The sequence below is a fragment of the Dermacentor variabilis genome, chromosome 8 (genome assembly GCF_050947875.1).
Source record: "Dermacentor variabilis isolate Ectoservices chromosome 8, ASM5094787v1, whole genome shotgun sequence".
Taxonomy (NCBI): domain Eukaryota; kingdom Metazoa; phylum Arthropoda; class Arachnida; order Ixodida; family Ixodidae; genus Dermacentor; species Dermacentor variabilis.
The window spans coordinates 158,820,622-158,841,167 of NC_134575.1; the positions used below are offsets into that span (position 1 = coordinate 158,820,622).

At 50.9% G+C, this 20,546-nt stretch overlaps 2 protein-coding genes across 2 annotated transcripts; both read right to left on the reverse strand.

The window, feature by feature from the left end:
- Positions 1-993: 993 nt before the first annotated feature.
- LOC142591613 (uncharacterized) lies at positions 994-11,705 on the reverse strand. The gene is made up of 2 exons (XM_075703915.1): positions 10,932-11,705; positions 994-1,434 (listed from the first exon to the last, which is right to left on the reverse strand). The coding sequence occupies exons 1-2, from the start codon at positions 11,703-11,705 to the stop codon at positions 994-996; spliced, it is 1,215 nt and encodes a 404-aa protein (XP_075560030.1).
- Positions 11,706-12,184: 479 nt separating this feature from the next.
- On the reverse strand, positions 12,185-16,244 carry LOC142591614 (uncharacterized). Its single transcript, XM_075703916.1, has 2 exons — positions 15,379-16,244; positions 12,185-12,294 (listed from the first exon to the last, which is right to left on the reverse strand). Exons 1-2 carry the CDS (start codon positions 16,103-16,105, stop codon positions 12,185-12,187), a joined length of 837 nt encoding a protein of 278 aa, XP_075560031.1. The 5' UTR covers positions 16,106-16,244.
- Positions 16,245-20,546: the final 4,302 nt, after the last annotated feature.

A 20,546-nucleotide genomic window follows, 5' to 3' on the forward strand; every position in this document is an offset into this window, starting at 1 on the left:
AAATTTCTCGCGAAATCATTCAAATCATGAAACAAATGAAACTCGTTCATCCTTCCTGACGCCCGACAAAAAGTTGGACCTTTCGAAAGGAGATTTAGCTGTGCACTCGACAATGGGCTACTCAACAAGTTTATGATATTTGAGGCATTGCCCACCGTCTCGTGCTTTTTTTCGCTGACTAGTTCAGAACAACCGGTCGCTTCGGATTCAAGGTTATGGCCATGAGAATCACCTCTGATTTCCGTTGGGATATTGTCACACTCTCGTTTCTTTCTTTATTGTTCTTGGATGTTGACATTTTTCTTTCCCTCGTATTTTACCAGTTCCAGCGCTTCCAATTCTGTGAGCTTTGACTGACACAACAGCAGCTGCTCCTCGTTTTTAAGCTGCGATGCTCTACGCTCGCTATGTTGGGCCACTAGCCGAGTTAGCCCAAGTGTGGCCTGCCGTAGTATAGCATTCCACTGCTCTCTTTCTTTTTCGTCAAAGGTATCCATTGCCAGCTTCTGTTTTACCTTAAGACCCTTTGGTGCGACACCCGAGGCTAAATATTTATTCATGTTAGAGGCATGCACCTGAAATCGCACCCGCTTGTCAATTGTTTTACGCAACCTCATGAACTCGCCGGACCAAAAAGTGCGGGATCGCGCCGTACCTGAACTGTTGGCCAGTCAATCTCTCGACGTTGGCGCTGCGCAGCCGACAGCCTCGGCGTAGGTGGGGCGATCTCCGCGGTGTCCGCTGCCCTCTCGGCAACCGGCGCCCCTGGTCGTGCCGGAGCTGCAGGAACGGGCAGCATGTTGGTCCGACCCGTCACAGGGGGCAGCCTGGCCATCGCCCGGACGGGATGGTGAGCCCCGCTGCGAGGGCCCGGCGTCACCAATCGAGGTGTGATCACGCCAAGATCCATGCGATCGTCCTCCGCCCCGCAGGAGCACGCACCTCAGGTGACTGGCAATGATGGCGATCCCCTCGAAGCTCGGGTGCACCCCATCATATGCGAGTACTCTGCCTGGGGGCAGCCACTGTGGTCAACTCGTGGTCAAGGTAGATGGCTTTCCTTGTCCTCCGGCAGTGATATCGCAGCAAGGCATTGAAGTCACATGCCTCCTTGTTGAAGCGCTCGACGTACCGTCTGTTGCGACACGCTTGGCGGCCGTTTGGTGTTCTCGGCAGCACCAAGGTGGCGAAGAACTTCTTGATATCCGGGCGCAGCTTGCGAATTATGCCCAGCAGGTTTCTATACCGCTGGAAGACCATGCTGCCCGACTGAGAGGTGAGGTCCTTCGTGCCCACATGTAGCACCAACGTAGTCATGGAGCGTGGCACAAAGTCCAAAAGCGACAACATGTCCTCAATCGACGCACATGACTGCGAGACGAAGGCTGGGGCGTCGTCCTCATGCGGGTCAAAGTGACTGAAAACATACTTGGTCTGCGAATCGCCGATGACGGCACACTGCGGTATCTTATGCGGGAATTTCCATGAGATCTGTTTTCCTGTAGCAGGTTTAGTGGCCATGAGTAGTAGTAGTAGGCAAAGAGGAATTTTTCAGGCTACCTTTCAAACGTAAGGAACTTGAGTGCTGCTACAAGGTAAACAGAACAAGTATTTAATTTTAACAGTTTCGATCGGTAGACCGATCTTCATCACGGTTTTTAAAAACATGGCAGTTCGGCTCTGGTAGTGAAGACACCAGACCGGGTGCCCGGTCGTTCTGAGATACATCAAACCGAGAGGGACAGTTGTGACAGTGATTGACTTTCGGCGCTTTGGCAGATTTACTGCTGTCTTTGGAAGCTGTGCAAGGCAAGAGGAAGGCGGAGTCCCATGTATGTAGTGCAAGGAGGTCACTGAGAGGTGAGCGCGAGTTCTTTTTCTTTGTTTCTTTTTTCTCACTGACCTCCGTGCTCCTTTCATCAGCCCCGCATATATATATATATATATATATATATATATATATATATATATATATATATATATGGGGGCTACGAAAATGCTATCCCCGGTAAATGAAGAAAAAAGGGAGTACGACGTACGTTGGATTAGCACAGTACATTTCGCTGACGTTTCGGCTGGTGGACCAGCCTTTTCAATGTTAACGGCTGTCAAAAGCGACAAAAGCTATGACAAACGCTTGTCCACCAGCCGAAAGGTCAGTGAAATGTACTGCGCTAATTCAGCGTACGTCGCACTCTCTTTTTCTTCATACAAACACACACACACATCATCATCATCAGCCTGGTTACGCCCACTGCAGGGCAAAGGCCTCTGCCATACTTCTCCGACAACCCCGGTGATACACTAATTGTGGCCATGTCGTTCCTGCAAATTTCTTAATCTCATCCGCCCACCTAAGTTTCTGCCGCGCCCTGCTACGCTTCCCTTCCCTTGGAATCCAGTCCGTAACCCTTAATGACCATTGGTTATCTTCCCTCCTCATTACGCGTCCTGCCCATGTCCATTTCATTTTTTTTTATTTCAACTAAGATGTCATTAACTCACATTTGTTCCCTCACCCAATCTGCTCTTTTCTTATCCCTTAACGTTACACCCATCATTCTTCTTTCCATAGCTCGTTGCGTCGTCCTCAATTTAATAGAACCCTTTTCGTAAGCCTCCAAGTTTCTGCCCCGTAGGTGAGTACTGGTAAGACACAGCTATTGTACACTTTTCTCTTCAGGGATAATAGCAACCTGCTGTTCATGTTCTGAGAATGCCTACCAAACGCACCTCAGCCCATTCTTATTCTTCTGATAATTTCCGTCTCATGATCCGGATCCGCCGTCACTACCCGCCCTACGTAGATGTATTCCCTTACCACTTCCAGTGCCTGGCTACCTATTGTAAATTGCTGTTCTCTTCCGAGACTGTTAAGCATTACTTTACTTTTCTGCAGATTAATTTTTAGACCCACTCTTCAGCTTTGCCTCTCCATGTCGGTGAGCATGCATTGCTACTGGTCCCCTGAGTTACTAAGCAAGGCAATATCATCAGCGAATGGCAACTTACTAAGGTATTCTCCATTACCTTTTATCCCCAATTCTTCCCAATCCAGGTCTCTGAATACCTCCTGTAATCACTCTGTGAATAGCATTGGAGAGATCGTATCTCCCTGCCTGACGCCTTTCTTTATTGAGATTTTGTTGCTTTCTTTGTAGAGGACTACGGCGGTTGAGGAGCCGCTATAGATATCTTTCACTATTTTTACATACGGCTCATCTACACCCTGATTCCGTAATTTCTCCATGACTGCTGAGGTTTCGACAGAATCAAAAGCTTTCTCGTATTCAATGAAAGCTATATATAAGGGTTGGCTATATTCCCCACATTTCTCTGTCACATGATTGATAGTGTGAATATGTTTGACAGAAGTCTAAGGTGTTCCTGATTCTATTTGCGATTACCTTAGTAAATAGTTTGTAGGCAAATGACACTAGGCTGTTCGGTCTATAATTTTTCAAGTCTTTGGCGTCCCCTTTCTTATGGATTAGGATTATGTTAGCGTTCTTCAATATTCCGGTACGCTCGAGGTCATAAAGCATTGCGTATACAGGGTGGCCAGTTTCTCTAGACAATCTGCACAACATCCTTCAACAAATCTGCTGTTACCTGATCCTCCCGAGCTACCTTCCCCCTTTGCATAGCTCCCAAGGGTTTGTTTACTTCTTCCGGCGTTACCTGTGGGATTTCGAATTCCTCTAGACTATTCTCTCTTCCATTTTCGTCGTGGGCGACACTGGTAGTGTATATATCTCGATAGATATCCTCAGCAACTTGAATTATCTCATCCATATTAGTAATGATATCGGCGGCTTTGTCTCTTAACGCATTCGGACAATCCACACACACACACACACACACACACACACACACACACACACACACACACACGCACACACACACACACACACACACACACACACACACACACACACACACACACACATATATATATATATATACCAGGGGGAGGTAGCAGGGCAGGTGGGTGGATGAGATTAAGAAGTTTGCAGCGATGACACGGCCACAACTAGTACATGACCGGCGTAGTTGGAGAAATATGGGAGAGGCCTTGGCACTGCAGTGGGCGTAACCGGGCTGATATATATATATATATATATATATATATATATGGAAAGACGATCCCCGGACAATAATGCTTTAACTACGAAGATGCACGTTTTTGCGTTACTGAAGCAACCCATTGCCTATCTTCTAAAAACAGTTTTTCACATCTAAGGCGTGCGGCCCTTCCGCATCAAATCGTGCACTCATCCTTAAGCTATAAATAAAGCCATGATATTAAAGAAGAACTAAAGCTTACGTTTACGAATTGCTGTATTCCTTAGCGAATATGGCCATTGAATTTGCGTTGTTGAGCCGTTGTATTATAATTGATTCAGCTCAAATTATATATGGAATTTCAACACTCGCTGAGCCAGCACAAGAATACTTCAATGAAACTTCTTTTGTGCATTGATCCATAAGTTTTCTGCTGACGACACCGTATTGATATATCGTTTAATTTTATTTTACATAAGGTGTGACATGGAATTAACTTAAGTTTACATTAATGACGTTAGCTTCGCCCCCCACCCCTCCCTCCTACTCTGACCCAGTTCAGTGGGAGCCCCTCAGTCACTATGAAGTTCACTGACTTGTTGTGTGGTTCAATTTATGTGAGTGCTGCAAATCGCCGTAAGTTATCGTAAAATTGGTGCCGTCGTATATGCTTCTAAACCTAGGACCTGGCTGGTGGCGAAAGGAGGGAATGCAGGTGGCGTATCAACGTGCCGTTGTCAGATGTATTTGTGACTTGGCGCCCATAAGTGCCACGCACCAGAGCTTATATTTTACTCGTCAACACAGCAAAATTTGTTACATTGACCCTGGCACCTCCCCTTCTCCCTAACCGGGATGACCTCCCTATTGGAAAACCCAGTACCTAATTTCCAGTGCCACGCCCGATTATGGGCACAGTGTCGCGCGCTGGATGCTGGGGTGCTGGGCAGGCGTGGTGTACTGGCAGGCGTGGTGTACTGGCAGACGCTGGGTACTGGTACAAAAACAGCTCTAGCGCATTAAATACGCGGTGCCTGGTCACCGTATATATCTATTTTTAATACAGAAGGCAACAGAGAGCGTTTTAGTTCCATAAAAACTCTTTGACCAGGATTCGATCGTCGGACCTACAGATCCCAAGCCTCGTACTTTAACTCTACGACACGCCAGCAGACGGTCATGGATGCACAGTTTGTCATGTCAAGATCGTGAAGTAGATTTAGTTTCGCAGAGATACGTCTCGTACAGACATGGTAGATGCGCTATCCACCAGCAAATAGACCTCACGCCTGCGAGAAAAATAGTTGATTTCCGTATGCAGCAGTATGCTTGGAAGCGCCACAACATCGATTTTCATTTGCGATTGGTATTTTAAGTTCGAAACAAGTCCGAAATGAAATGCCGACCATGGGCGCTGTATGGGCTGTTACTGCCGATTTCGATAGTCGTTTCTGGTTGTTCACACAAGAGATATGCAATGTTTTCGTAGTTAATTGATGCGTTTCAATCTACACGTCTGTCTGGTCAGAGAAGATATATTCGTGAGAGAAGCGTAAGCTACTCCTTATAGCCTTCGGTGACAGCACAAATACCTGTGTTTATGACGCATCATATCGGCGCTCATCGATTCTGTGCTGGCACTGTAGACACGAACAAAATGATTTATTTAAGAACACCGATACGAAAGCTGACATACAGAGGGGTTTATGCTTGTGTGACTTGTTGATTCCCGAGTCCAGACGTGCCGATAGCGTGCAGACGGACACGGCGGATACGCTAGGCTTAAGTTTCGGTGGGGAGTGATCACGGAGTGGGTAGCTGGCGAAAGCTAAAATGTGTGTATTTGAGACTCAGAACCTTTTTACTACAATAGGGAAAGTGGAAGAACACATATCGCCTCAGCTTTGTTATCGGTGCGATAATATCAATCAGCGGTAGGCTTCGAACTAGGTGTTCGTTCGAGTGCGTCTCAACGACTTTTGGATTTCATGTCCACTCCGCAACACTGCGACAACAGCTATAGCTCCCAGTCATATGCTACGCGCAAACTGCTAAAAAACGCGGCGTCCTCTGCGTTTGCGTGGTTTCGTTCAAGAATTTAGCTATCGGCCCGGTCAAAAGGGAAAATGCGAAAAACTAAAGCGACCTTCAGTGTCGAACGTGCATGCATAAACAGAGAACTCATCCACTCTTATTCCAACCTGTGACACGAAATAGTGTTTTATGACCCCAAGATATAGCGTTATTTAGGACAAGAGACTAGTATCAAGCGAATAATATTCAGCAGCACTCGTTCTTGTGTACTGGAACCAGCGCGGCACAAACACAACCAGCGCAGTTTCCAGTGCGAACCAGCGTACTGCAGCGAGAATCAGCCCATGTACAGCACAAACCAAAGCGCCCCAGCGTCATGGCAGTGCAACCAGCATCTCGTCCAGTGTGACCCAGCTCTTATCCATCGTTCTCACTGGAGCCTCAGTGAGTCCCAGTGAGTTCCAGCGAGCTCCAGCGTCGCCAGTGCGACGTAGTGCCAAAAAACGCTGTGTTTTAAAACTGGAAGACGCTCGCTGTCGCAATACAGGTGGGAAGAAAGGAGCCTTCTTTACTGCAAGAGCCGCCAATAACGCACCATCGCTCAGAACAATAAAGCGGACGTTCTCAGAATGAGAAACATGCGAAGAGAAGGCTGTGAGGAGAATAGAAGGTTATGGTCGGCCAAGGCGCCTGCGCACTATCCATTCTGCCGCTTTGCTGCAGCTTTGGAGAAGTGGGAGAGGAGCATTCAGGCACCCTAGCGGTTGCAGCTCGTTGCAGCTGTGCTCTGTCGCTCGCAATTAAAAAAGAAAAAAAAGCAGCCGGAACTAGCTTGGCAGCTCTTTTTTAATTTATGCTTTTTTATAGAACATGTGCCATCACCGACGTGAGAGCCCGGATGCCCGCCATTTACCGTGCTATATACCCGCCGCCGTTGCTCAGTGGCTATGGTGTTGGGCTGCTGAGCACGAGGTCGCGGGATCAAATCCCCGCCACGGCGGCCGCATTCCGATGGGGCGAAAACACCGGTGTGCTTAGATTTAGGTGCACGTTAAAGAACCCCAGGTGGTAGAAATTTCCGGTGTCCTTCACTACGGCGTGCCTCATAATCAGAAAGTAGTTTTGGCACGTAAAACCCCATGATTTAATTTTTTTACCATGCTATAGGGGTGGCCTTCGAGATAGAAATGGCGAGCTTACAACCTGTAGCAATCTCCGAAGTCAAGCATTTACATTCCTGTCGATTGTGTCATCGCAGCCAGCAGACATTCGAGCAACAACTGTGGTGACACGGCATGCGAGCGTGTCGCGTATGCGTGTCGGAAGGAACAGTCGACGAGCCGCGCTCCAGGTGACGAAAGGGAAAAAGTCCCCCGTTTATTGTGCTGGCCGATAATATACATTCTGGGGACGTCACGTGTCACAAGTAGCTTGGCACTCGCAGTGGTTGTACAGCTATCTGTCGTGACGTTACACGCCGCACAAAGGCAGGCGATAACAGCACATCGCTCTTTTTCAAGGACAGGAACATTCGCACATACATGGTAGAGAATATGTTATACCAGAAAAAAAAACAGAACAGCAAACCACTCAAAGTCACGTCGTATGGATTTCTTCACCACACAAGAACATTCGAAAATACAAGACAGAGAACATATATTGTACTAGAAAAACACTGAACACTAAACACCAAAGCACTACTCATCAAAGCCCAGTCGGATGGGTTTCTTCACCAGTCTACCAAACCGTGTTACAGTGGGAGTGGGGTCACCACTGGCCACCGCGCGAGTTGGAGGCCCCACTGAATCTGTTGCAGTCGCGCCATCTGGGCTATGAGCCAATTGTGCCGCGCTCGGCTGCTCCGCGGTTTCTGGAAATTCGTAAGTTTCCATGTGCGCCCTTTCTTTTGGGAGACGGTTAAGCATTCTCCTGTTTCGGCGGAGGCAAACGCCGTCGTCTGTTCGCACTACATATGACCGCGGTTTCGGTGCTCGGGCGAGGACTGTGGCCTTGGATTGCATGTCTGTCACCCAGACCAAGTCACCTGCTTTTACCTCGGGAAGCCGTCTGGCCCGATGGCGTCGGTTGTAGTAGCGGCATTGCCGCCGTCTCACCGTCTGGTCTCTGGCCACGACTTTCGGGCTGCTTTTTCCCGGATTTCGATGACATGGTAGCATTGGGACTCTTGTCCTCAGTTGCCTACCCATAAGTATTTCCGCAGGACTGACCCCAAGAATGCCGGGCGTCGCCCTGTAAGCCAACAATGCCAGATAAGGGTCTTTAGACTTTAGAAGGAGGTGCTTAACCGTCTGAACCATTCGCTCTACTTCCCCGTTTCCCTGCGGGTGCCTCGGACTCACGGTGACATGGCGAAACCCGTATGACATAGCGAACTGTTCAAACTCAGTTGCCACGAACTGAGGACCGTTGTCGGTCACCACGCACTCAGGGATTCCATGCCTAGAAAAAATACTTTTCAGTCTATCAATGACCGTTCCCGACTTTGTGGAAGGAAGAATGGCTACCTCAGGGTAACGTGAAAGATAATCCCCGGCGACAAGATATGCCTGGCCGTTGATTACGCACAGATCTACTCGCACTCTCTCCCAAGGAAACGATGGTGTTGCTGTTGCTATCATGGGCTCGGCTAGTTGCTGGGCATGTCGTGCGCAAACAGTGCACTGATTCACGAACTGTGCCAGATCGGTGCTCAATCCTGGCCACCAGACAGAACCTTTAGCAATATTACGACAACGCACGATACCCTGGTGCCCATCATGTAGTCTACACAGCACTTCCGTTCTTAGAGACTGTGGAATTACAAGCCTTGTTCCTTTCAACAAGAGACCATCAATTATGCTAAGGCATGCTCTATCTTGCCAGTAAGGCATGAGTAAAGAAGGAACATTCGGTTTCCTTGGCCAATTGGTTTTACACAGTCTGCGCAGGTGTTTGCAAAGGGGATCATTAATTTGACATTCTCTCACTCTGGATAAAAAATTGTCCCCCGTTTCCAAGCCAAGCAAACACGCCTTAGAGTACGCTGTGATATCTGACACACTCAAGCCTTTTTCAGAATCGCTGCCTGCTACAGGGGATCGCGAGAGGGTGTCGGCCGTGACTAGTGATTTGCCGGGAACGTACTGGACCGTGAAAAGATAGCGCATAAGGCGTAGCCGGAAGCGTTGAATTCGAGGGGGCATATCATCAATGGCCATCTGGCCCAGTAAAGACACTAAAGGCTTGTGATCAGTTTCAAAGGCAACGTTTAGGCCACGGATGTACTCGTCAAAGCTTTCGGCTGCCCACGTGAGCGCTAGCGCTTGTTTTTCTATCTGGGAGTATCGCCGTTCTGTGTTCGTGAGAGAACGAGACGCGAAAGCTATTGGTCTACGGTGACAGTTTTTCTGCGTTTGAATAAGAACAGCTCCCAGTCCGAAAGAGGATGCGTCCGCTGAAAGGATGGTAGGAAGCGTTGCATCGTACATGGCCATACACTGCGCAGAACAAATGAGCTCCTTTAGCTCGTTCAGCGCTTTTGCTTGGTCACACCCCCAGACCCATTCGCTATCTTTCTGCAAAAGAGCACGCATCGGAGCGGTAGTTTGCGCCAGGTGAGGCAAAAAGCGACCTAGGTGACTGGCCATGCCGAGCAAGCTTCTCAGTTCGGTGACATTTTTCGGTGCGTTTAGATTCTTAATAGCGCTGACCTTCGCTGGATCAGGCTCAATTCCGTTCTCATTCAGAATATGGCCCAGAAATCTCAGTTTATTAACGCCAAACAGGCACTTTTCTTTGTTCAGAGTCACGTTTGCGCTAGCTAGGCGTGACATAACATCAGCTAAACGTTCGTCATGCTAGGCTTTCGTATTAGCAAACACTAAAATGTCATCCATGACGTTGACAACGCCTGGCAGGCAACATAGGATTTCTGACATCCTTTTCTGGAAATACTCCGGAGCGGACGTAATTCCCAACGGTAGTCGGGTAAAACAGTACCTCCCGAATGGAGTCAAGAACGTAGTTAGTTCTTCAGAGTCCCTACTTAGTCGGACTTGATGGAACCCCGAGAAGGCGTCAAGCTTCGAAATCCATTTCGCACCCGCCAGAGAGCCTAATGCTTGTTCGACCGTAGGTAGCGTGAAGCGTTCACGAACGACGCACTTATTTAACTTTGTGAGGTCGACGCATACTCTCAGTTCCCCCGACTGTTTAGTTACCAGGACTATTCCTGCGCACCAATCCGTGGGGCCGTCTACCTTTCTAATTATTCCCATGCGCACGAGTCTCTCTATTTCCTGCTTTAGCCTTTCCATGAGCGGAATCGGCACTCGCCGCGGAGCGGTTATGGCATGTGCAATTGCGCCCGGTTGTAGCCTGATTGTGTATTCTCCTGGAATAGTGCCTAGACTACGACTCATGCGCGGAAAAAGTGTCTCATACCGTTGCTTGTCTGCAGTTAGCGAGTCGGCAAATTTAACGATACCTAAAGCCTCTAAGGCTGGCAGCCCGAGAAGTACGTCGCGAAGAGGGCTAACGACATAGCACGTTTGTCGGACAGTCCTCTGTTTCCACACAATCTCTGCGACAAATTTGCCTAGAACATTAAGCTTGTTCCCGCCAGCCCCCTGTAGCACCTCGTCTGCGTTATCCAGGTGGGTGGGCAATCCTGGAAATGTAGAAGGTAGAACCGACACTTCTGCACCCGAATCAACTTTAGCAAAGATAGGCACAGAGTTTATCAGAACCTGCACATAGCGCGCTTTCCCGGCCGCGTCAATCGCGCCAATGAAAGTTTCCCCGGTGCCATGTTCGACAGCCGAAACGCGTACCTTTCTTTGCGCTGACCCAACTTTCTTAAGGCAGGCTTTCGCAAAATGTCCTTTGTTACCACAGTAGTGGCACTTGGAAGCTTTGGCTGGGCACGTCGACCTCGGGTGCGCGTCGCCGACGCAGTAGGGGCACCGTCCCTCTTTGTGCTGCGGGCGTTTCTGGTGGCCTACGGCGTCCACGATGGGACCTTGGTCCTGAAGTTCTGGCGGGCTCCCGATGTGGGCACCCTCCGGTCGAAGGCTCTGCTGCTGCTGACGCACGGTTTCCTTGAGGCGAGCCTTGGCCAGCGCCGTAGCCAATGTCAGCTGCGGATCCATCTGCAAGGCCTCGGATAGTTGCATGTCCCGGAGCCCGACGACAAACCTGTCCCGGATGAGTCTCTTCTTCATATCCCCAAAGTCGCAGCGGTCTGCCAGCACGTGAAGTGCGGTTGCGAACTGATCCACCGACTCTTCTGGTCGTTGCTGGCGTCTGTGAAAGCAGGCACTTTCATAAACAATGTTCCGCTCTTTGACGAAATGACTGTCGAACCTCTGCTTGACGACATCGTAACTTTTTGCTTCATCGTCGGTCAGCTCAAATGTAGCAAAGACTTCGCGGGCTTGGCGTCCCATTGTGTAAAGTAGCGTGCGCACCTGGGCCTCTCCCGAACGTTCGTTGAGAGCTGTGGCGAAGCGGTGGTCGATCCACGCCGGCCACTCTGACGTTTTGTCAAAGTCCAGCGGTGGTGGCTGCTGGAGCCCGGGGATTACCGTTGCGGGCTTGTTTGCCATTTTCTGGAAATTCCACCGTCCACAGCCTCAGCGAGATAGTTGACCACCGCCCACTTCTGACACCATGTGGTGACACGGCATGCGAGCGTGTCGCGTATGCGTGTCGGAAGGAACAGTCGATGAGCCGCGCTCCAGGTGACGAAAGGGAAAAAGTCCCCCGTTTATTGTGCTGGCCGATAATATACATTCTGGGGACGTCACGTGTCACAAGTAGCTTGGCACTCGCAGTGGTTGTCCAGCTATCTGTCGTGACGTTACACGCCGCAGACAGGCAGGCGATAACAGCACATCGCTCTTTTTCAAGGACAGGAACATTCGCACATACATGGTAGAGAATATGTTATACCAGAAAAAAAAACAGAACAGCAAACCACTCAAAGTCACGTCGTATGGATTTCTTCACCACACAAGAACATTCGAAAATACAAGACAGAACATATATTGTACTAGAAAAAAACTGAACACTAAACACCAAAGCACTACTCATCAAAGCCCAGTCGGATGGGTTTCTTCACCAGTCTACCAAACCGTGTTACAGTGGGAGTGGGGTCACCACTGGCCACCGCGCGAGTTGGAGGCCCCACTGAATCTGTTGCAGTCGCGCCATCTGGGCTATGAGCCAATTGTGCCGCGCTCGGCTGCTCCGCGGTTTCTGGAAATTCGTAAGTTTCCATGTGCGCCCTTTCTTTTGGGAGACGGTTAAGCATTCTCCTGTTTCGGCGGAGGCAAACGCCGTCGTCTGTTCGCACTACATATGACCGCGGTTTCGGTGCTCGGGCGAGGACTGTGGCCTTGGATTGCATGTCTGTCACCCAGACCAAGTCACCTGCTTTTAGCTCGGGAAGCCGTCTGGCCCGATGGCGTCGGTTGTAGTAGCGGCATTGCCGCCGTCTCACCGTCTGGTCTCTGGCCACGACTTTCGGGCTGCTTTTTCCCGGATTTCGATGACATGGTAGCATTGGGACTCTTGTCCTCAGTCGCCTACCCATAAGTATTTCCGCAGGACTGACCCCAAGAATGCCGGGCGTCGCCCTGTAAGCCAACAATGCCAGATAAGGGTCTTTAGACTTTAGAAGGAGGTGCTTAACCGTCTGAACCATTCGCTCTACTTCCCCGTTTCCCTGCGGGTGCCTCGGACTCACGGTGACATGGCGAAACCCGTATGACATAGCGAACTGTTCAAACTCAGTTGCCACGAACTGAGGACCGTTGTCGGTCACCACGCACTCAGGGATTCCATGCCTAGAAAAAATACTTTTCAGTCTATCAATGACCGTTCCCGACTTTGTGGAAGGAAGAATGGCTACCTCAGGGTAACGGGAAAGATAATCCACGGCGACAAGATATGCCTGGCCGTTGATTACGCACAGATCTACTCGCACTCTCTCCCAAGGAAACGATGGTGTTGCGGTTGCTATCATGGGCTCGGCTAGTTGCTGGGCATGTCGTGCGCAAACAGTGCACTGATTCACGAACTGTGCCAGATCGGTGCTCAATCCTGGCCACCAGACAGAACCTTTAGCAATATTACGACAACGCACGATACCCTGGTGCCCATCATGTAGTCTACACAGCACTTCCGTTCTTAGAGACTGTGGGATTACAAGCCTTGTTCCTTTCAACAAGAGACCATCAATTATGCTAAGGCATGCTCTATCTTGCCAGTAAGGCATGAGGAAAGAAGGAACATTCGGTTTCCTTGGCCAATTGGTTTTACACAGTCTGCGCAGGTGTTTGCAAAGGGGATCATTAATTTGACATTCTCTCACTCTGGATAAATAATTGTCCCCCGTTGCCAAGCCAAGCAAACACGCCTTAGAGTACGCTGTGATATCTGACACACTCAAGCCTTTTTCAGAATCGCTGCCTGCTACAGGGGATCGCGAGAGGGTGTCGGCCGTGACTAGTGATTTGCCGGGAACGTACTGGACCGTGAAAAGATAGCGCATAAGGCGTAGCCGGAAGCGTTGAAGTCGAGGGGGCATATCATCAATGGCCATCTGGCCCAGTAAAGACACTAAAGGCTTGTGATCAGTTTTAAAGGTAACGTTTAGGCCACGGATGTACTCGTCAAATCTTTCGGCTGCCCACGTGAGCGCTAGCGCTTGTTTTTCTATCTGGGAGTATCGCCGTTCTGTGTTCGTGAGAGAACGAGACGCGAAAGCTATTGGTCTACGGTGACAGTTTTTCTGCGTTTGAATAAGAACAGCTCCCAGTCCGAAAGAGGATGCGTCCGCTGAAAGGATGGTAGGAAGCGTTGCATCGTACATGGCCATACACTGCGCAGAACAAATGAGCTCCTTTAGCTCGTTCAGCGCTTTTGCTTGGTCACACCCCTAGACCCATTCGCTATCTTTGTGCAAAAGAGCACGCATCGGAGCGGTAGTTTGCGCCAGGTGAGGCAAAAAGCGACCTAGGTGATTGGCCATGCCGAGCAAGCTTCTCAGTTCGGTGACATTTTTCGGTGCGTTTAGATTCTTAATAGCGCTGACCTTCGCTGGATCAGGCTCAATTCCGTTCTCATTCAGAATATGGCCCAGAAATCTCAGTTTATTAACGCCAAACAGGCACTTTTCTTTGTTCAGAGTCACGTTTGCGCTAGCTAGGCGTGACATAACATCAGCTAAACGTTCGTCATGCTAGGCTTTCGTATTACCAAACACTAAAATGTCATCCATGACGTTGACAACGCCTGGCAGGCAACATAGGATTTCTGACATCCTTTTCTGGAAATACTCCGGAGCGGACGTAATTCCCAACGGTAGTCGGGTAAAACAGTACCTCCCGAATGGAGTCAAGAACGTAGTTAGTTCTTCAGAGTCCCTACTTAGTCGGACTTGATGGAACCCCGAGAAGGCGTCAAGCTTCGAAATCCATTTCGCACCCGCCAGAGAGCCTAATGCTTGTTCGACCGTAGGTAGCGTGAAGCGTTCACGAACGACGCACTTATTTAACTTTGTGAGGTCGACGCATACTCTCAGTTCCCCCGACTGTTTAGTTACCAGGACTATTCCTGCGCACCAATCCGTGGGGCCGTCTACCTTTCTAATTATTCCCATGCGCACGAGTCTCTCTATTTCCTGCTTTAGCCTTTCCATGAGCGGAATCGGCACTCGCCGCGGAGCGGTTATGGCATGTGCAATTGCGCCCGGTTGTAGCCTGATTGTGTATTCTCCTGGAATAGTGCCTAGACTACGACTCATGCGCGGAAAAAGTGTCTCATACCGTTGCTTGTCTGCAGTTAGCGAGTCGGCAAATTTAACGATACCTAAAGCCTCTAAGGCTGGCAGCCCGAGAAGTACGTCGCGAAGAGGGCTAACGACATAGCACGTTTGTCGGACAGTCCTCTGTTTCCACACAATCTCTGCGACAAATTTGCCTAGAACATTAAGCTTGTTCCCGCCAGCCCCCTGTAGCACCTCGTCTGCGTTATCCAGGTGGGTGGGCAATCCTGGAAATGTAGAAGGTAGAACCGACACTTCTGCACCCGAATCAACTTTAGCAAAGATAGGCACAGAGTTTATCAGAACCTGCACATAGCGCGCTTTCACGGCCGCGTCAATCGCGCCAATGAAAGTTTCCCCGGTACCATGTTCGACAGCCGAAACGCGTACCTTTCTTTGCGCTGACCCAACTTTCTTAAGGCAGGCTTTCGCAAAATGTCCTTTGTTACCACAGTAGTGGCACTTGGAAGCTTTGGCTGGGCACGTCGACCTCGGGTGCGCGTCGCTGACGCAGTAGGGGCACCGTCCCTCTTTGTGCTGCGGGAGTTTCTGGTGGCCTACGGCGTCCACGATGGGACCTTGGTCCTGAAGTTCTGGCGGGCTCCCGATGTGGGCACCCTCCGGTCGAAGGCTCTGCTGCTGCTGACGCACGGTTTCCTTGAGGCGAGCCTTGGCCAGCGCCGTAGCCAATGTCAGCTGCGGATCCATCTGCAAGGCCTCGGATAGTTGCATGTCCCGGAGCCCGACGACAAACCTGTCCCGGATGAGTCGCTTCTTCTTATCCCCAAAGTCGCAGCGGTCTGCCAGCACGTGAAGTGCGGTTGCGAACTGATCCACCGACTCTTCTGGTCGTTGCTGGCGTCTGTGAAAGCAGGCACTTTCATAAACAATGTTCCGCTCTTTGACGAAATGACTGTCGAACCTCTGCTTGACGACATCGTAACTTTTTGCTTCATCGTCGGTCAGCTCAAATGTAGCAAAGACTTCGCGGGCTTGGCGTCCCATTGTGTAAAGTAGCGTGCGCACCTGGGCCTCTCCCGAACGTTCGTTGAGAGCTGTGGCGAAGCGGTAGTCATCGAAGTGGTCGATCCACGCCGGCCACTCTGACGTTTTGTCAAAGTCCAGCGGTGGTGGCTGCTGGAGCCCGGGGATTACCGTTGCGGGCTTGTTTGCCATTTTCTGGAAATGCCACCGTCCACAGCCTCAGCGAGATAGTTGACCACCGCCCACTTCTGACACCATGTGGTGACACGGCATGCGAGCGTGTCGCGTATGCGTGTCGGAAGGAACAGTCGATGAGCCGCGCTCCAGGTGACGAAAGGGAAAAAGTCCCCCGTTTATTGTGCTGGCCGATAATATACATTCTGGGGACGTCACGTGTCACAAGTAGCTTGGCACTCGCAGTGGTTGTCCAGCTATCTGTCGTGACGTTACACGCCGCACACAGGCAGGCGATAACAGCACAACAACGTATTTTATTGTACTGACACGTGCGCTTGTTTGTCTTTATCGGGCGACATGTTTCACCGCCTCAAAATGTTATCGCACAGCGCAGGACATGCCTGCATGTGTCATATGTTTCTGGAATGGTATCAATGCTTCCATCCGCTGTCTGTGACCCACCCTTGTGTAATCTGATTGCATGTGTGCGCGACGCGAATAATGTAGAACTTTGTGGAAGGCACGCAGGTCCCAGCGGTAGCTCTGGAACAGTCGACGACTGATGTATAAAGGCCGACGCGCTTGACACGCTGACCAGATTTTCGACGATCGCCGACTTTGTTCGCCGTTTTCGTTAAGCATTGAATGTAGCCTGTTTTTCGGGGCACAGGTTGGCCCAATAAAGTTAGTTTTACCATTCGCAGTTTTCTTGCTGTGTCCTCAACCGTCACTACCACGTGACATCTGGTGGAGGTGCTTTGCGTTCTTGTACCGAACGCCCCCACAAAGCCGTGACCCAAGCCCCGAACGCGATAGACAACACCAACGTCGCCAAGAACCAGCGAGGTAGCCGCAGGCTGCAAGGACTGCCCCCGGAGCACGGATTTTGCCTGAGACGACCAGGAAGGTCGTCGACCAGTCAACCCCAATGGCAGCCCCAGCATCCCTCATCGTGCTGCAGCAGCAGCACAGAGAGCCTCCGACGTACCGTGGCTTAACATTTGAGGACCCGGAAACCTGGCTTGAGATGTAGAAGAGGGTCGCTGCATTTAACAGATGGAACAGTGACGACAAACTTCGACATGTATTTTTCGCATTGAAACACGCAGCCAAGACGTGGTTCGAGAACCGAGAAGCCTCCTTAACGACGTGGAACCTGTTCTGAAGTGGCTACCTACAGGCATTCACAAGCGTCTTACGCCGATAGGAGCCCAAGCCCTACTTGGAGCCCGAGTGCAACTGCCTAATGAGACCACCGAGATTTTTACAGAAGAAATCAGCCGCGTATTCCGCCACGCCGACTCGGAGATGTCCGAGGAGATGAAAGTCCGCCTATTTATGCGTGGTGTGCAGGAGGAACTTTTCGCCGGAATGGTACAAAGCTCAACGAAGACCGTCGACGAGTTTCTTCGCGAGGCCAGCAGCATCGAGAACAGACTGGAAATGCGCAACCGGTTATTCAACCACCACACGAACTTAACAAACTACGCCGGAGTTCAATCACTTCCCACCGACGATCTGCGCGAGACTATCCGAGCGGTCGCGCGGCAGAAGCTACACAAGCTGTTCCCTCCATCAAAGCCTCAAGTGGATTCAAGCGCCGACGCCGTCCGTGAGGAGCTCTCACAACTCGAAGTAGCCCCTGAATTGCCGCAGCCTCAGCTGCAAGCGATGACATACGCCGCTGTAGCGCGCCGTCACGTTCCCCCTCCGCACCCACGGCAGGAACCAGTGACGACACAGTTCCGTCGTCCTCCACCACCCCACCGCCAGCACGCCAACCCGCCACCCAAGGCAGCATTCCAAGGAAGGCTGACGTTTGACGCGCCCCCGAGCACCGTCCGCTTTGCTATCGCTGCGGAAAAGCCAGGCACATCTCACGTCGATGCACATACCGGGAGATGGGACTCCGAAGGTTCGCCGTTAACGCACTGAGACCACAGCTTGGCGAACGACCTTGCGATATCGCCGTCTACCTCCCCGCCACTCAGTGGAGCCCTCGACGACCGTTCCGTTCGCCATTGCCAGGGTGCTACCTGTCACGGCAGCGCCGACAATACACTGGCCCAGTCCGGGGCCGCTCTGCCAGCCCGCATCCCAAAAACTAAAAGCAGCAACCAATGGAGGTGCGGTTGCTCTTTGTCAAACTGACGAAGGTCCTCCGCCGCCAATGAAGACGCCGAAGAGACTACCTCAACGACAACGTGGAGGTAGTCTCAATAACAACGACACGCCGCCGCCCAGACGAAGTCGGGATGCAAAGAATATGCCAACGAAAGGCAACCTGATGACGCCACGTACCAGCCACAGGTCAACACGACGCAGCCGTGATCCGACGCCAAGACCTAACGGTAACGCAAGACAAGGAACCACCGACCTCGACGTGCTTCTCGATGGCCACGCAGTCACCGCCTTAGTAGACACAGGAGCCGATTACTCCGTCATGAGTGGACCCATCGCCGCCAAGTTGAAGAAAGTTAAGACTGTATCGGAAGGCCCTCAAATTCGGACCGCTGGAGGGCACCTCATCACGCCGACTGGAATCTGCATGGCAAGAATTACCGTTCATGACCGGACTTACCCTGCCACCTTCGTTACCCTCCAACAATGTTCACGCGACATCGTTCTCGGCATGGACTTCCATCGACCTGAAGTCGAAGTCGATAACCCTGTCGGAAGATCATGCGATACCGCCGGAGAGCACTCGTAGCCACTATGCCTTGAGCGTGCTCGAAAGTCAAGTGAGCATCCCGCCCCACTGCAGCATTGTCATATCTGTAGGCACCAAAACACCTGCCGACGTAGGAAGCGTCATCGAGGGTGACCAACGACTACTGCTAGACCGGGAAATTTGCGTCGCAAGCGGGATCGCTCGACTACACCGAGGAAAAACAAAACTGTTGCTGCCAAACTTCAGCCAGGAGTTCATGCACATCAACAAGGGCAGGACGATCGCGTACATCGAGGGACTTCTGGAAACAAGCAAAGCGTTTGTATTCTCGGATTCTGCCGCATCTACCCCGACGACCATAGCTCCCGAACCAGACTTCGACGTAAATCCAGGTCTCACCATGAGTAAGCAGCAACAGCCCAGAAGCCTTCTCCGTCAATACAAAGACTGCTTTTCCACGTCATCGAGGTTGCGGCAAACACCAGTTGCAAAGCATCGCATAAAACAGAAGAGTGCGCTCGACCACTCCGCCAGAGCCCTTACCGAGTTTCAATGCGAGAACGTGAAGCTATTAGGCATCAAGTCGTCAAAATTCTGCGCGGCGACATCATCCAGCTGTCGAAAAGTCCATGGATATTTCCTGTAGCCCTGGTGAAGAAAAAGGATGGAACTCTACGTTTCTGCGTCGATTATCGTCGGCTAAACAAGATCACAAGAAGGACGCGTAAACCCTTCCACGGAAAGACGACGCAATGGATCGGCTCTGCAACGCTAAGTACTTCTCGTCGATGGACCTCAAGGCTGGCTACTGGCAAATAGAAGTCGACGAGAGATATCGCCAAAAGACCGCCTTCATCACGCCAGACGGCCTCTAGGAGTTCAAGGTCATGCCATTCGGACTATGCTCCGCGCCTGAAACGTGTCATCGCGCCATGGACACGGTATTAGCAGAATTGAAGAGGGAGACCTGTCTTGTTTACTTAGCTGACGTCGTTGTCTTCGCCGAAAATTTTGACGATCACCTTAGGCGGCTCGCGACAGTATTATAGGCCATCAAATCATCAGGGCTCACTCTGAAGCCGGAAAAGTGCCGCTTCGCATACGATGAGCTTTTGTTCCTAGGCCACGTCATCAGCAAATCTGGAGTACGCCCCGACCCGCAGAAGACAGCTGCCATCGCAATGTTCCCGTAGCTCACCGACAAGAAGGCAGTGCGTAGCTTCCTTGGCATGTGCGCCTGCTACAGGCGCTTTGTCAAAGACTTTTCCGGCATCACTGAGCTGATAACACATCTAACCAAATGTGATGTCGAGTTTAAGTGGGAAACGTCACAGAACTCAAACGACGCAAGAACTCAAACAACGCATGCATCGCCGCCCGTACTTGCACACTTGGACGAAGACGCCGATACTGAAATGCGCACTGACGCCAGTAGCCTAGGCCTCAGTGTCGTCCTAGCCCAGACGAAAGACGGACTTGAACGGGTGATATCTTACGCTAGCCGGTCGCTGTCAAAAGCGGAAGACAATTATTCTACGACTGAAAAGGAATGCCTCGCTATCGTTTGGGCTACAGCAAAATTCCGCCCTTACCTATATGGCAGGCCATCCAATGTCCTCAGCGACCATCTCGTGTTGTGCTGGCTTGCTGACCTAAGGGACCCTTAAGGACGGCTGGCGCGGTGGAGGCTAAGACTGCAAGAATGTGTCGTCACGGTAATCTACAAGTCCGGACGAAAACACTCTGACGCCGTCGGCCTAATACGAGGCCCCATCGATCCCCACC

Excerpts from the sequence above, each read along its gene's own strand:
- LOC142591613 (XM_075703915.1), bottom strand. The coding sequence starts at position 11,705 with ATGGCAAACAAGCCCGCAACGGTAATCCCCGGGCTCCAGCAGCCACCA. Across the intron at positions 1,435-10,931 it reads TTGGGTCAGCGCAAAGAAAG|ACCAAGTATGTTTTCAGTCA; the intron begins GTACGCGTTTCG and ends GGCGATTCGCAG.
- LOC142591614 (XM_075703916.1), bottom strand. The coding sequence starts at position 16,105 with ATGGCAAACAAGCCCGCAACGGTAATCCCCGGGCTCCAGCAGCCACCA. Across the intron at positions 12,295-15,378 it reads TTCCAAGTGCCACTACTGTG|ATTCAGTGGGGCCTCCAACT; the intron begins GTAACAAAGGAC and ends CGACTGCAACAG.